At 47.2% G+C, this 14,015-nt stretch overlaps 1 protein-coding gene across 1 annotated transcript in view; it reads left to right on the forward strand.

The window, feature by feature from the left end:
• The first annotated feature begins 958 nt into the window (after positions 1-958).
• PACS1 (phosphofurin acidic cluster sorting protein 1) overlaps positions 959-14,015 on the forward strand; it is a 149,795-nt gene continuing 136,738 nt past the window's right edge. Inside the window, exon 1 of the mRNA NM_001143870.2 lies at positions 959-1,439. Coding sequence (NP_001137342.2) covers positions 1,087-1,439 — 353 coding nt within the window. The 5' untranslated portion in view covers positions 959-1,086. The remainder of the gene's footprint in view (positions 1,440-14,015) is intronic.

Raw genomic sequence — 14,015 nt, forward strand, 5'->3', positions numbered from 1 at the left:
CCCATGGGTCCCACGGGCAGTTGCCAAGCACTGGGGAGAGAAGTCACACAGTGCTGCTGTACCACTCGTGGTGGTAAGTGCACCATCTGAGGAGCTGCCATGCGGGAGGCTTCCAGATGCTTCCTGGAGCGGGGAGTGTGGGTGACTGGGGAGGATAAGGCAGTTGAGTAAGACCTCAGAAGGAATAGGATTGTAGAAATATAGTTAAGTGATGAGGCAGAAAAACATTACAAGTATAAGAAATTGAGGGCAGAGGTGGGGACTTGGGACTCTTAATAGTTCTTTAGGAGGGGGACATCGCGGTCAGAAAATCAGGGCTTAGCTTTAGAACGTGCCAAAGGCTTTTTGGACTCTAGGTCCTTGAGCCTCTGACCACACTGGGGAGAAGAGGCGGAAACTGCCCGGCCCAGAAGCGTCCAGTCCACCACCGGGTCCCCATCGTGCCCTTTGCTGGTTGTGGCGAAGAAGCCCCCAGGAGCCGCAGGGCTGGTGTGAAGTCGGCGGTCGGAAAGCGGGTTTGGGAAGGCGGCGGGTCGGGCCTCAGGTCTACACACCCGAGGGGCCGAGGCGCGCTCCCGCGGCAGCCCTCTCCGGGCCGGGACCGCGCCCCGGAAAAGCGGAGTTTCCGCTTGGCTCTGCTGCCACCGCGGAAAAGGAGAGGGGAGAGAAATGGGCGGCGAGGTTCAGCGGGCTGCCGCCCGGCCGCAAATTTAAGGATAGGACCCGGCGGAGGGCGCCAAGCCTCCGACCCCCTCCCCCGAGGAGCGAGGGGCGCGCGCGCCTGAGCGCGGTCCCGCCCCCGGGCGCTGGGTGGGGCGGCCGCGGGCCGGGGCTCCCCGCCCTCTCCCCGGACACGCCCACCCAGTGTCTCGGCGGCGCGAGCCGCAACAGGCAGCGGCGGGCGAGCGCGAGGACCGCGCGCCGCGAGGCCTCGCGCGTGCGTGCAGCTCGCGCTCGCGCGCTCGAGCGGGCGGGCTGAGCAGACGAATCGAGCCCCCGCCGCTGCCGCGGGAGAAGCCTGGGCGGTCCTCGCGGCCGTCGCCTCGATCCCCGTAACCCCCGCGCCTCCCCGCCCCCGGCCGGGCCATGGCGGAACGCGGAGGGCCGGGCGGTGGTCCCGGAGGCGCCGGGGGCGGCAGCGGCCAGCGGGGCTCCGGGGTCGCCCAATCCCCGCCGCAGCCGCCGCCGCAGCAGCAGCAGCCGCCGCCGCAGCAGCCGACGCCCCCCAAGCTGGCCCAGGCCACCTCGTCGTCCTCGTCCACCTCGGCGGCGGCCGCCTCGTCCTCGTCCTCGTCCACCTCCACCTCCATGGCCGTCGCGGTGGCCTCGGGCTCCGCGACTCCCGGCGGCCCGGGGCCAGGCCGCACCCCCGCCCCCGTGCAGATGAACCTGTACGCCACCTGGGAGGTGGACCGGAGCTCGTCCAGCTGCGTGCCCAGGTGAGCGGCGGGCGGGGGGCGACCAGGCCCTCGGGGACCGCCCAGCCGGGGCTGTGACAGGCCCCCGCCTTCCTATTCCTCCCCGTCCCGTCGGCCAAGGGGGGCGCCCCGGCCCTGGATTCCCCCTCGGCTGCCTCGCTGCGTCCCTGCCCAGCCTCCCGGGGACTCCTCCCGAGGGGACCCCGCCCTCCTCTGGCATGCCCGCCTTCGGTCTCGGGCCGGGACCACCCTCTTGCCCTCCCAGAGCGGGGCCCACTGCATTCTCTGCCCTGGGCCTTCTGACAGAATCCGGCCTTCCTGTCCGTTTCCCCGTGAAAGTCACAGACTTTTTTCCCTGCCTCGCCAGCGCCCGTGGGCTGTACCTGTGTTACATGGATGTGGTGTAGATCTCTCTAGATATTATTATTTCCCAATATACTTGGCATGTGCCAAACTTGGTTGTCATCTTCTGCCAGGTAAAGCCCATATGGTAACCCTTAGGGCTTCTAGTTTGTGTTCAAAACACACATCCATTTGTACTCCAAATACACACATTCTGTCTGGGCTTTTATGGTCTTGGAAAAGTCCTATATACTGTGTTTTCAAGTGTATTTTTCATCCTCTCCTCCGCACCCCCAGTAACCGGTCACATATTCTCCTAGCCCTGCAGGGCCACATGTTCCTAACTGCAATCTATTCCTCTGTCTGTTGGAACCATATGGGGACTTTCCATTGGCAAAATGTACCTGAGTTGGGCTGTTTTCTGTTTCTGTATGGACAAGGCAGTCTTCTCACGCACTTTGGGGACAGTGTGCAGTGTCTCATAGCTTACCCCTTGACTAGACACTGTGGAGTTGGTTTCACCCAGGAAGCCCAGAGAAGTGCCTGAAGGTGGTCTTTTTTCCTGTCACCTCTAAACCGAGTTGATTCTGCTGTCTTGGAGTGTGACTTGCTCCTCACTCTGGAAGCCCCATCTTGGGCAGATGGACATGTAAGTGGGGGTTAGGGAGCATGGCTTGGTTACATCTTCAACTCTCATTTTTCTCCAGCCCCCTTCTATTTTGAATTGTTTCATGCATACAAAATGATGTATGTCCTAGAGAGGACTTTAAAATAAAAAAAATGACAAGAAGCACATCTCTGTCCTTGACTCAGCTTGAGAAAGAGCATTAGAGTTGCGTTGGAGCCCTGGGTGCCTCTTCCCAGCCACGTCCCCTGCTTCCCCCTACAAAGGTAAACATTATTCTGAATTGTGTGTCCCTCATTTCCCGGTCTTTTAAAATTAGTTTTACTACGTATGTGCGTCTCTAGACAATGTTTTTTCGTTGTGAATGTTTTGGGAAGTTTATATAAATGCTCTCATAATGTATGTGTTCTGTGACCTATTTGTGTGTGTGTGTGTGTGAACTCAACATTGTTTGTGAGAATCATCGATGCTGTATGGTAACTCGAAACATTTTCCCTAAGGGGTAAGAATTTCACAGTACGAATATACCGTAAATCTCCTTTTGATGAACATTTGGTTGTTTCCTGTTTGTTAACACGAACAGTAATGCTATAAATATTTTTGTCCAGGACTCTTGGCGCTTCTCGCAAAAGTTTCTTTAGGATGTCTTTGTGTGTAGGGGTGGAGTTGCGGTTGGAAGGATATACATCTGGAATGTTTTTAGATAATGCTGGATTGTTTTCCATCAGCCCCCCTCTGCTCTTGGTGTCCCTGTGTTTCAGCATTCGCTTCACTGATTTTACTTTCTTTTTTCTCTGTCCTTTCTTCAGGGCAGTCGCGAGCCACACCAGATCGCTTTGGTTTGGCCAACACCCTAACACACACCAGACTCAACGAGGAGTTCAGTATGTGGTGGCTTACCCCTCCTGGTCCTAAGCAGGCCTGCCTTTCTCTTTCTGTGCAGGCCCATCTATAGCTGAAATAGCCTCATCTACTTCTTTCAAATACACGAGCACTGAGTCCCTTCCTCCCTGGGTCCAGTGTGAGTAATTCAGGCTTGCCTGTCCTTCCTTCACATCTATCACTACGTTTGGTGACATTTGGACAGCTGCCTTCTCTAGCTTGTTAGATGGAAAAGGCATAAGCTTACTGACAAGAAGCTGCTCTGCCAGCAAGGAGGATAAATAAAATCACCGATGGCTGTTGATTTCCAGTCTGTCCATATTGGTCACCGAGAGGTCCAGAGAATAAATTTTTCGCCCAAGAAACGGCTAGGCATCCTGATGAAATCAGGAATTATTATGTTGGCGTGGTGTGAGAGCCTCAGGCTGGCTTGTTGCTGTCACCTGCAGGGAGCATGCAGTCATGTCATGTCTACTCAGCAATCCTTGGGACTGTCAGCTGTCCTGCTCTGACTTTGTTTTTCACTCGTCACCCTTGTGCCTCCCAGCTCCTGGTGGAACACTTGTGCTCTTTGGAGCGTGTTGTTTTATCTGCAGGATGGAAAATAACACCCTGTGGGGAGAAGATGGCCTGCTCTTAGCCCTCCCCGTTATTAGAGCCATCCAGTTAGTTTGAGGTCCCTTGGTATACTTGTTCACGTTGTTGAGGGTGTATTGGCAGTCTGCACTCTGTATTTCACCTTGAATTAACATTCTCATCTCGTGAAGCTCAATGAGACATAAACGTGTGATTTATGTGCACTTGAGAAATGTCAGTGTGATTGTTTGACCCAAGGTTAGGTATGTATGAAATGTCATGGGATTCAGTCTTGTGAAAACGTCATCCTCTGCCTGGTGTGGAGAAGAGAGTTGAAAAGCTGAGCGCAGGGAATGTCATGCTCCTTTTCTTGATCCCTGTAGAAATATAATGTACTTTTGGGGAAGGAAAAAAAAAGCTTTCCCTTTATCAGATGTTTAAATAAAATTGTTTGTCAAGTAGGTGCTTTGACTTAACAGCTACTAAATTCTTTCAGAATCCACAGTATTTTTTTTCATGAATGAAGAGCATATCTGTAGTTGGCTTTAAAAATAACTAAAGCTGTTCTATTCATTATCATTTTTTATCAGTATTTTTTATAATAAAAAGATGTTTTTTCCAAAAAAAAAAATCAGTAGATTTTTATTCTTCTCACCTGGAATTTCAAAATTTTCACTGAAATATAGTTGATGGGCAATGTTATGTTAGTTTCAGATGTACTGCATGGTGATTTGACATTTGCATACATTACAAAATGATCGTCCTACGTCAGTAACCATCTGTCCCCATACAAACTTACTGCAGTGGTACTGACCATGTTTCTTATGTTGTATATGACTTCTCTGTGGCTTAAAATAAAAAGATTAATACATGTCCATGATTAGAAATTCAAGCAGTACAGAAAGATGAAAATTGTAAAGGAAAGCCCCTATGTCTGTTCTTACTCCCCAGAGGTAATCATTGTGAAATATAATTGGCTGTTAAGATTCTGGACTTCCCTGATGGCTCAGTGGCAAAGAATCCGCCTGCCAGTGCAGGAGACTTGGGTTCGATCCTTGCATCAGAAAGATCCCCTGGAGAAGGAAATGACAACCCAGTGTTCTTGCTGGGAAATCCCTTGGACAGAGGAGCCTGGCAGGCTACAGTCCATGGAGTCGTAAAGCGTTGGATATGACTTAGTGATTAAAGAACAACAATCAGTGGGGAGGTCAGTTATAACAGTTCCTTTATGAAATTCACAGCTTTTAAAGTCGGCACCACTTCACACTTAGCATCATCGTCGGCACCAGGTGGCAAGTAGCTTGATGTCACAAGAAGGGTTTTAGCGTCTCATTGATCCCTTCTCTATGCTGTTTGTATGGTGACGTTTTCCCTCATGTTCTTTCCTCTTTTTGAGTTGTGTAAGTAGAGACAGAAAGATGATTAAATTTCATAAGTGTACTGAATTCTTTCTGTAGTGTCAAACTGACTGAGGGGACAACATGTGCTCTGCTGTATCACTCAGGAACTGTATCACATTTGTCTTTGAGCCCAGAGCATATTTGCATATTCTTATCTGTATGTATGCTTAGGGAAGGAGCTCAGTGGTTATCAGTCACTTCTCGTTTAGACCACATTTAGAAAAAAAAGGATGTGACCATGGCCGAGTTGGCGTCACTGGCCAACTTGCAGTAGAAGTGTTGATTTCATGAAGGCCCTTGAGGCCAGTTGCCCCTCTAAGCATGAAAGCTCTAGGCAAGCCAGGATATACTGCTGCTGTTCTTCCTGTGTGCTGGGGCAAATTCTCCAATGCCTTGGTGTTTTGATCTGTTGATTGGTAATACTTTTACTTACTATCCATTTTAATATGTGGGTGAAATAAATGTAAAATAAGAATAGGGTCTTCGCTGGTGATCTAGGGGTTATGACAGCACACCTCCCCTACAGGGGGCATGAGTTCGATTCCTGGTGGGGGAACGCATGGTTCCCACATGGCTCCCACATGGTTCGTGGTATGGCTGAAAGATAGAGAAAAAGAAAAAGAAACAGTTGATAAAATAGGGTCTATAGGTCTACAGGAGAAAGTACTTAAATGATAGATATAAACTAAATGTAATTGATCAAAGAGAGACCTGGTGAAATTTCTATTATTTCCCTAGCACTGAAAGTCTGAAAAGTGTATCTGTACCTTAGAAGATTTGAATTTCACATTGTGAGTGTTGTAATACAATAGCCTCTCTATCGCGGTAATATTATCCACCGTCCCTGCGGAAGCTCAGATTCCTTAAGTCAGAGACAGAATGACTTTCACAGAGTCCGTTTTACATGTATTGATTTACAGATCTTTTGGACACATGAGTGGTTATGTGATTTCCTTTTAAACTAGATTTCCAGTTTCTTAGCTGAGCCAATAAGCTGCTGCTGTTCTTACTTCTGGTACCATCTCTGTGTGCATGAGGAAGGTGCCAGCCAGAAAGTGCTGGGGCTGTGTGTTTTTACTGCTTCATTCCGAGAGGCTTGTCCTGTTTTGGCCTGGACTGGAAGGCTCAGTAGGTCCTCTGAAATTTGCAGTCAACTTGGCTTGAATCTGTGGTGTCACATTCTGGGAGCACTTTGAGAAAACAAGGAAGCTGTGGGAATGATGGCAAGAGTTGGGTCTTCTTCCATTGTGAGTTTGGAGTGGTATTAAGGGCTCTGGAGAAAGGACAGGAGCTTGAAGTTGGCCATGGGGCTGGCCTTGAGCAAGGTGGTTGGGTTCTAGACTGGCGAGCCCTGACAGAATCCTCCCTTCTTTAGGCCTAGTTAGAGGAATAACCAGCAAAACTTGGGAGGATTTTAGAGAAGCAACGTGTGTGCCCGGGCGCCACCTCTGCATTCATTCACAGGGCAGCGATCTGATGAGAAAGCCTGCTGGACCTGCTTTCCCTTTTATGTTATTACAAACTGGAGAAGAGCTGTAGTCACAGCTCAGGGAGCCACTTAGGCAGACCGGTGCCTGGCCTCTGCCTTGGGTAGCGCCATGGAGAAGGCCAGTCAGTGGTGATGTATTATTGCTTAGCTTTTACATCTTCCAGAAGACAGTTACTTAAAACATTTCATTTGACATTCAATTATGTCTTAAGATCATAGGCTATTTTCTCTTTAAAGCTGTGCTGTTCAATACAGCTAGCCAACTAGCCACGTGTGGCTACTTAATATTAATTGAAATTGAGTGAAATTTAAAATCCTCTTCCTTCGTTGTACTGCCCACATTTCGTGTCATAGCAGTCACCTGTGGCTGGTGGCTGCCATATTTATGGTCTCTCCTTATTTGTTTAATTAGACTGAGTCCTCAGTCTGTCCTCTTCAAGTTATTTTAAAATGTCCCTTTTCTTCTCTCTTCCAAGGACCCATTAGTTTTCTTTTGTTAGTTTCCCCTCTTTAAACGTTTTTACCTTCTACTCAGCTTGCTTCCTCCTGGAGAGAATTTGCTTCCTGATGCTTCCTTGTCCATTTGTTTCTCACAATTTTAGGTCTTAGTCAATATCTACAGAGAAGACTGTCTGGAGGCATTAACTCCAGAATGGTTTTTAGTTGGTAGGATTATGTGTGATACTAATTTCTGTGCTTGTATATTTTTTGGTGATTTCCAGACTTTCTGTAATAAACACATATTACAGAAAAGACCAGTAAATGTTGTTTTAAAAATAGATGTTTAGGGACTTGCCTGGTGGTCCAGTGGCTAAGACTTGGAGCTCCCAATGCAGGGAGCCTGGGTTTGATCCCTGGTCGGGGATCTAGATCCCACATGCCACAACTAAAATCCACTGCAGCCAAATGAATAAATACTTTAAATATTTTTAAAATAAATAAATATCTAAAGATACGTGTCAACTGTACTCAGTTGTACACGTATGTCAAAGGAGGGAAACTTACACATTTTATATCACAATAAAGCTGTGAAAAAAAGGTTGGATAGTTGAGGCATGGTGGTGGGGGCTGAGATTCCACTCTACTCCTCACCCTCCTTTCTTGGTTCTAGAGTTGCTTGTTCATCTTTATTGATAACAAAAATGGTGACTGGAGAGCGCTTTGCCCTCTGCCCTCTTCGTGGTGATGGGTGGCGAGGCACAGGTGAGGAGGGGGCACTGATATTGGAGTTGAGTGATAGCTTTGCCAATTTTTCTGCCCCCAAGTACTGTTCTTCCTCTTCTCCCCTTAGAAGTGATGATGCTCCACAACTCCTGGATGAACCTGTGTTTCATTCATCCATTCAGCACTTTCAGTTCTGTAAGGAGAGGCACTTGTAGCATCCAGAGATGATGTTGGCAGAAGTTTTTTTAGAACTATAACGTACCTCTTAGAAATTACACTGTGAGATCAGGTAATAGACAAAGTCCGTTCTCTCCTAGTGTGAGCATTCTAGTGGAGGGAGACAGGTAGTAAACATGTCCAGTGTGAGTGCTCTACCCTGGGTGTTTTTTTAGTGACCCAGTGCGGATATAGGTGGGCGGGGATATAGGTGGGTGTGAAAGGAGTGATGTTTTAAAACTTGGTCCCTTGGAGAAGGAAATGGCAACCCACTGCAATATCCTTGCCTGGAAAATCTCATGGACAGAGGAGCCTGGTGGACTGAAGTCCAAGGCATCCTTGTTAAAAAAAATTAAATAAAACTTGGTCCCTGTTACAGTGTCTGCTCCTCTCTTAGTCTGCCACCTCCTGTGGACAGCAGTCTGCCTCTCAGAGCCTTGTTCTGAGCAAGATCCCCCCCGCCACCCAGCTAACAGTTTGGATGTGCTAAGTGGAATCTTAATTGTCCCTGAGGAAAGTTAGCCTGGTTATTGTTCTTAGATGTAGCAAAGTGTTTTTTCTTTACAGTTTTTCTCCAAAACTCTGTGTGTCTGTCTGTGTATGTGTCTGGCTTTGAGCTTCCTTTTGTTCCTCTTGTTACAAGTGAGACAGAGATTCTTTGTAGTGGTTTAAATAGTTTAGAAAAACACAAAAGGCTTAGGACATCAGTTGTCATTTATTTGGTCCCTCCTCACGGACCTTTTCCTCTCTGTTGTTTGAAAACACCAAATGGCTTCAGGGGTTAGATTGTAGCCTTTTCTTCCCCTGTCTCTGATTTCCAGTGCCCAGAAAGCACGTCTAGTGTCCTTGTTTGTAAATTTCCCCGTCCTCTGCCACCCTGGTCTCCTCCCAGAAGGTAATCACTAGCCGCAGTTCAAAGCGATATTTTAAAATGAAAATCAGATCATGTCACTCTCCTGTTCATACTCTCCCCAGTTCATTCATTTAACAGATGCTTGTAGACCAGCCAGTATGTGCCACAAGCAAAATCCTTTATCTCATAAAGTGTACAATCTGCTGGGCAAAGATAAGTTTATTGTTTAGTTGCTAAGTCCTGTCTGACTGCGACCCCATGGTCTGTAGCCTCTGTCCAAGGGATCTCCCAGATAAGAATACTGGAGCGGGTTGCCATTTCCTTCTCCAGGAGATCTCAACCCAGGGATCGAACCTGCCTCTCGTGCATTGGCAGGTAGATTCTTTATCACTGAGTCACTGGTGAAGATAAGACACGCAATCAAGTAACTTGTCATCACACATAGAGTAAAAGCCTTCTTCTGACTTTGGAGATACTTCCTGGAGGGGTCCTTCCCATGGCTTCGACCTCATCTCCACCATGCTGCCCATGATCGCCTGGCTCCACAGGCTGGGCCCCGGCATGGTCGCCCTGCCTCAGGGCTTTTGCACTTGCTGTTCCCTCTGCCTGGATGCCCTGTCCCCCGATCATCGTGTGACTGGCTCCTGGGTATCAGGTTTCAGCTGACCTGCTACTTGGAAAGCTGCCCCACCTGCCCGGTCCGTCCTGGGAGTTTAGAAATCTTCACAGCAGCTAGCGCCATCTGAAACAATCCTGTCTGTTTACATAGTCATTTCATAGGCGCTTGATAAATGTGTTTGTCAATGAACAGTGCCTGTTTATTTGTAAAGTTCATTGAGTGAAAGTCTCTCCTACATGGTTCTTGCATTCAACAAATATTTGTTGAGTGTTTCTATGTGCCAGGCACTGCTCCAGGGGCTGGGGAACCAGCAGCAAGCAGGTTGATGAAGTCCATTCTCTCTTAAAGTGAACGTCCCAGTGGAGGGAGACAGGTAATAAACCGGTAAGTAGATCCAGAGTGAACAGGCAGGTGGTGGGTGGTGCTATGATGAGAAAGCGGCGTGGGGACTGGAGAGGATTGGGCAGTGTGATTGGGAAGGCCTCTGGTGAGGAGGTGTTTAGGCTGCTGCCCAGGTGAAGGGAAGCAGACTGCTAAGCCTTTGCTGTGTGCGTGGTAACCGTCAACTCCCCAGGAAGGGAAATCGAGGCCCAGGGAGGGGAAGGCATTTCTGTAGGGCTCCCCAGTTTAGAGGGAGGTGGAACTGGGATTTGTCTCATGACTCAGGAACTGTTTCTCTGTTTAAACTTGGTGTTCCCTGAGCGCTCTCTGGCTCTCATGATTGATAATGTTTAATGCTTTGGACGCTGTAATGTTATCCCATTGACAGAGGGGCCTGGTGGACTACAGTCCATTGGGTCGCAGAGAGTCAGGCACAACTTAAGTGACTTAGCACGCACGCTGTGATGTTGGGATTACAGAATGCTGCTCTGTTACCAGACTGCAGACAGTGAGAGGCTTCATAGCATAGTGTCTGTAGGCGTCAGTGCTGGAGCCAGTTGTTGTCCAGTCACTCAGTCGTGTCCGACTGTTTGCGACCCCATGGACTGCAGCACGCCAGGCTTCCCTGTCCATCACCAACCCCCAGAGCTTTCTCAAACTCATGTCCATTGAGTCGGTGATGCCATCTAGCCGTCTCATCCTCTATTGTCCCCTTCTCTTCCCGCCTTCAATCAGGGTCTTTTCTAATGAGTCAGCTCTTCGCATCACATGGCCCAGCTATTGGCGCCAGTTAGCCAGGATTTTAATCCTGACTCTTGGTTTACTGTTTGAGTGACTTGGGCAAATTACTTAACCTCTCTAATGCTGCATTTTTCTCATCTGTAAAATGAGCATAATAATTCCCCTACCATTCATGTATTATGAGGATTAAGGGAGATTAATACAAGTTAATTGCTTTTGTGGCACATAGAAAACACTTAATATTACTGTTACTCTTGCTGTCTTTATTGCCAGCCTGGCTTCTCTGTCTCTCCTCGATATCCCTCCCAAAACTGATTTCTGTCTAGAATCAGGGCTACCTTGTTTATATTCCGATTTCCTCCCGGGGACCATTATAAGGTCTTGGGTTCACTGTAGACACAGATCCTGCCAAACCCCAAGCTTAATAGACTAGAAAGTCAAAGGAAAATATTTTGGTTCTCTGAAGCAGTGACTGCACCGGGATCCTGTTTCTACATCCTGCCAGCTGATATGAACGGAAGAGATGGTTCAGGCCCCGCCTGCAAACCACAACTTTGTTTTGAGCCAGCTCGACTTGACAGCTTCCCTATTCTACCTGCTGACTTCTTTAGCTCTGCTTTGGCAGCCAGAAGAGCAACTAAACCGGTTTACAGCTAGCCATTTATCACCAATAAAAGCTGAGTGACTCCTAGGAAAATGAGGATTTAAGCAGAGTTGGTCTTTTTCACTTTTCCTTTTTGTGTCTCAGACTGTAGAAAAACTGTATCCTCCTTTTATAGGAAAACCTGGTAATACATTTAAGGTCTATCCTGAAGCACTTGGATCTTTGTAGACGTGTCAGTTTCTTCTGTAATAAGCACCAAGACTTTATTTTCCCATTTTGGTTATAAACCTAAAAATATATTTACATGTTTCTGGTTCTTCCTTGAGAATGTATAAAACACAGGCTAACCTCTTCTCCCATGTGGATCATCAGGATGAATGAGACCCTCATGGGCTTGAAATGAAGAGTGTGGACTGGCGCATGGTGCGTAACTATTTTTAAAGTCACGTGTTTGCTTTTTTAGTTTTGTTTTTGCCTTCGTTTCTCCCTGTTGCTATTGATATGCCTTCTTTCTGCTTTGTTGGTTCTGATATTCTATGAACTGAAGAACCAGTCAGTCAGTATGTTAGGGAGGAATGGGCTCTGAGTATGAAACTAAGAGTAACGGGGAGTATAACCTGAGAGCCTTAGACCCACAGTGGGGCTGTTTTGCTCACCTCCTGGTCCAGGTTGTGCTCGCCAGGCAGGCTTGCTGGTGAGCTGAGGGTAGGGATTTAATCTTCTCAAGTCTTAGGGAGTCAGAGACCCTATTGAAGATGTAGTTGGAGATACAAGTCACATTTTCCTTTGGGGTTGGACTACAAGTAAAGCCCTATATCTGGTGCTTAGTTAAATTTGTTTTGATTACCTCTTTTTTTGTCCTTGTTGACTTGTTATGCAGAGAAACAAAATAGTTATAAAGTGTTTGAGCATCTCTGTTCATATAGTTGTGAAGTGTTTCAGCATCTCTGTTCACAGAAATCATTTTAACAGCTTTGGGTAGCAGTAGTGAAACTGAGTGTGATGGTTGAGTATCTGTAGGCCTGATTTGTTAGTCATCATTTACTTTGTCTCTACAGGTAGGCTTTTGTTAGGTCAGCTCATATCCAATAGAATGTGGCAGCAGCATCTACCTGAAGTCTGTTGTTTAATAGAATTGTCTCCTTAAAAGTGAAATACGTGGATAGTCCACACAGCCTTCGGTCATCCCTGCCATGCGTCGTTTTGGCTATGGATGAAAATGAATAAGCAGCGCTGGAAACCAGGGTCCTCTGGGAACATAAAAACTCTTGTGGCTATTAATGGATTTAATTGTATTTCCTTTCTGCCACCAAGATGTGCAATAACTTGTTTATGCCCTTATCTTTAATGAGGAAAATGGTTCATTAACCATATGCAAGAGCATTATCGCTTTGTTTTTATTACTTGTAGATAATCTCCTCCATCTTTCCTTTAAAAAAAAAAAACTTATTAAAAGGAGCAGCCGTAATGTTATTAAGCACTGCCCATTGATCTTTTTGGTTGACTTTTCTCTCCATGGAGGAAAAGGAAAGTACCATCTCACTGGGGAAACAAAAGTTTGGGTTGGAAATGGGACAGGATCTAAGCTAGGCTTTGGCGTAGGATTAGTTTGGTGTGCTTTGGCCTTAGGCCAGTGGTGTGTTTACTTACATTCCTGGAGGGCCTCCTCAGGCAATTTCACTGATAACCGAGTGCCACTTAAGAGAACTGATTGAGTCCATTTAAGAGAATGTTTTATAGAAAAATGACTGGGATGGTGGCTCTATCTGGGTTTGGGTTTTGTTCTGTTTTGCTTTGTTTTCTTTGATGCTCATTCAGGTATTTCCTCCTATTCTTATATCTGGAGGAAAAAAGTCAACAAGTTGCTCTAATCTCTTTAAAACCACGTGCCAGAAATGCTTTGGCTCTGGAGTCTGGTTTCTGATTTGGCTTTTCCTCACCATCAGGGTTTGGGTCTCTGTGGCTCCTCCTCTACCTATTAGTAACATCATTCAGTTGGTAGATAACACACAGACAGGAGATTTTATTTAGTCACCATTTTATTTATTTTTTCTCTTTATTTGGCCATGCTGCGTGGCATGTGGAATCTTAATTTCCTGACCAGGGATCGAACCTGCGCTCTCTGCATTGGAAGTCTTAACCCCTGGATCACCAGGAAAGTCACGCCTTATCATTTTAGACACTGAGGAGAGAGCATTTAATGTATGTACGTGTGTTTGCTCAGTTGTGTCCGATTCTTTGCAACCCCGTGGAATTTTCCCAGCAAGAATACTACAGTGGGTAGCCATTACCCTCTCCAGGGGATCTTCCCGACCCAGGGATCAAACCCAAATCTTCTGCATTGGCAGGCAGATTCTTTACCATTGCGCCACCTGGGAAGAGCATTTAATAAAACAAATAAAATCCAGCTTTCCTGGGAGTTAGGCTTCCCTCATAGCTCAGTTGGTAAAGAATCTGCCTGCAATGCAGGAGACCCCGGTTTGATTCCTGGGTTGGGAAGATCCGCTGGAGAAGGGATAGACTACCCACTCCAGTATTCTTGGGCTTCCCTTGTGGCTCAACTGGTAAAGAATCCACCTGCAACGCGGGAGACCTGGGTTTGATCCCTGGGTTGGGAAGATCCGTTGGAGAAGGGAAAGGCTACCCACTCTGGTGTTCTGGCCTGGAGAATTCCATGGACTGTATTGTATAGTCCATGGAGTTGC

The sequence above is a fragment of the Bos taurus genome, chromosome 29, assembly GCF_002263795.3.
Source record: "Bos taurus isolate L1 Dominette 01449 registration number 42190680 breed Hereford chromosome 29, ARS-UCD2.0, whole genome shotgun sequence".
In the NCBI taxonomy this organism is placed as follows: domain Eukaryota; kingdom Metazoa; phylum Chordata; class Mammalia; order Artiodactyla; family Bovidae; genus Bos; species Bos taurus.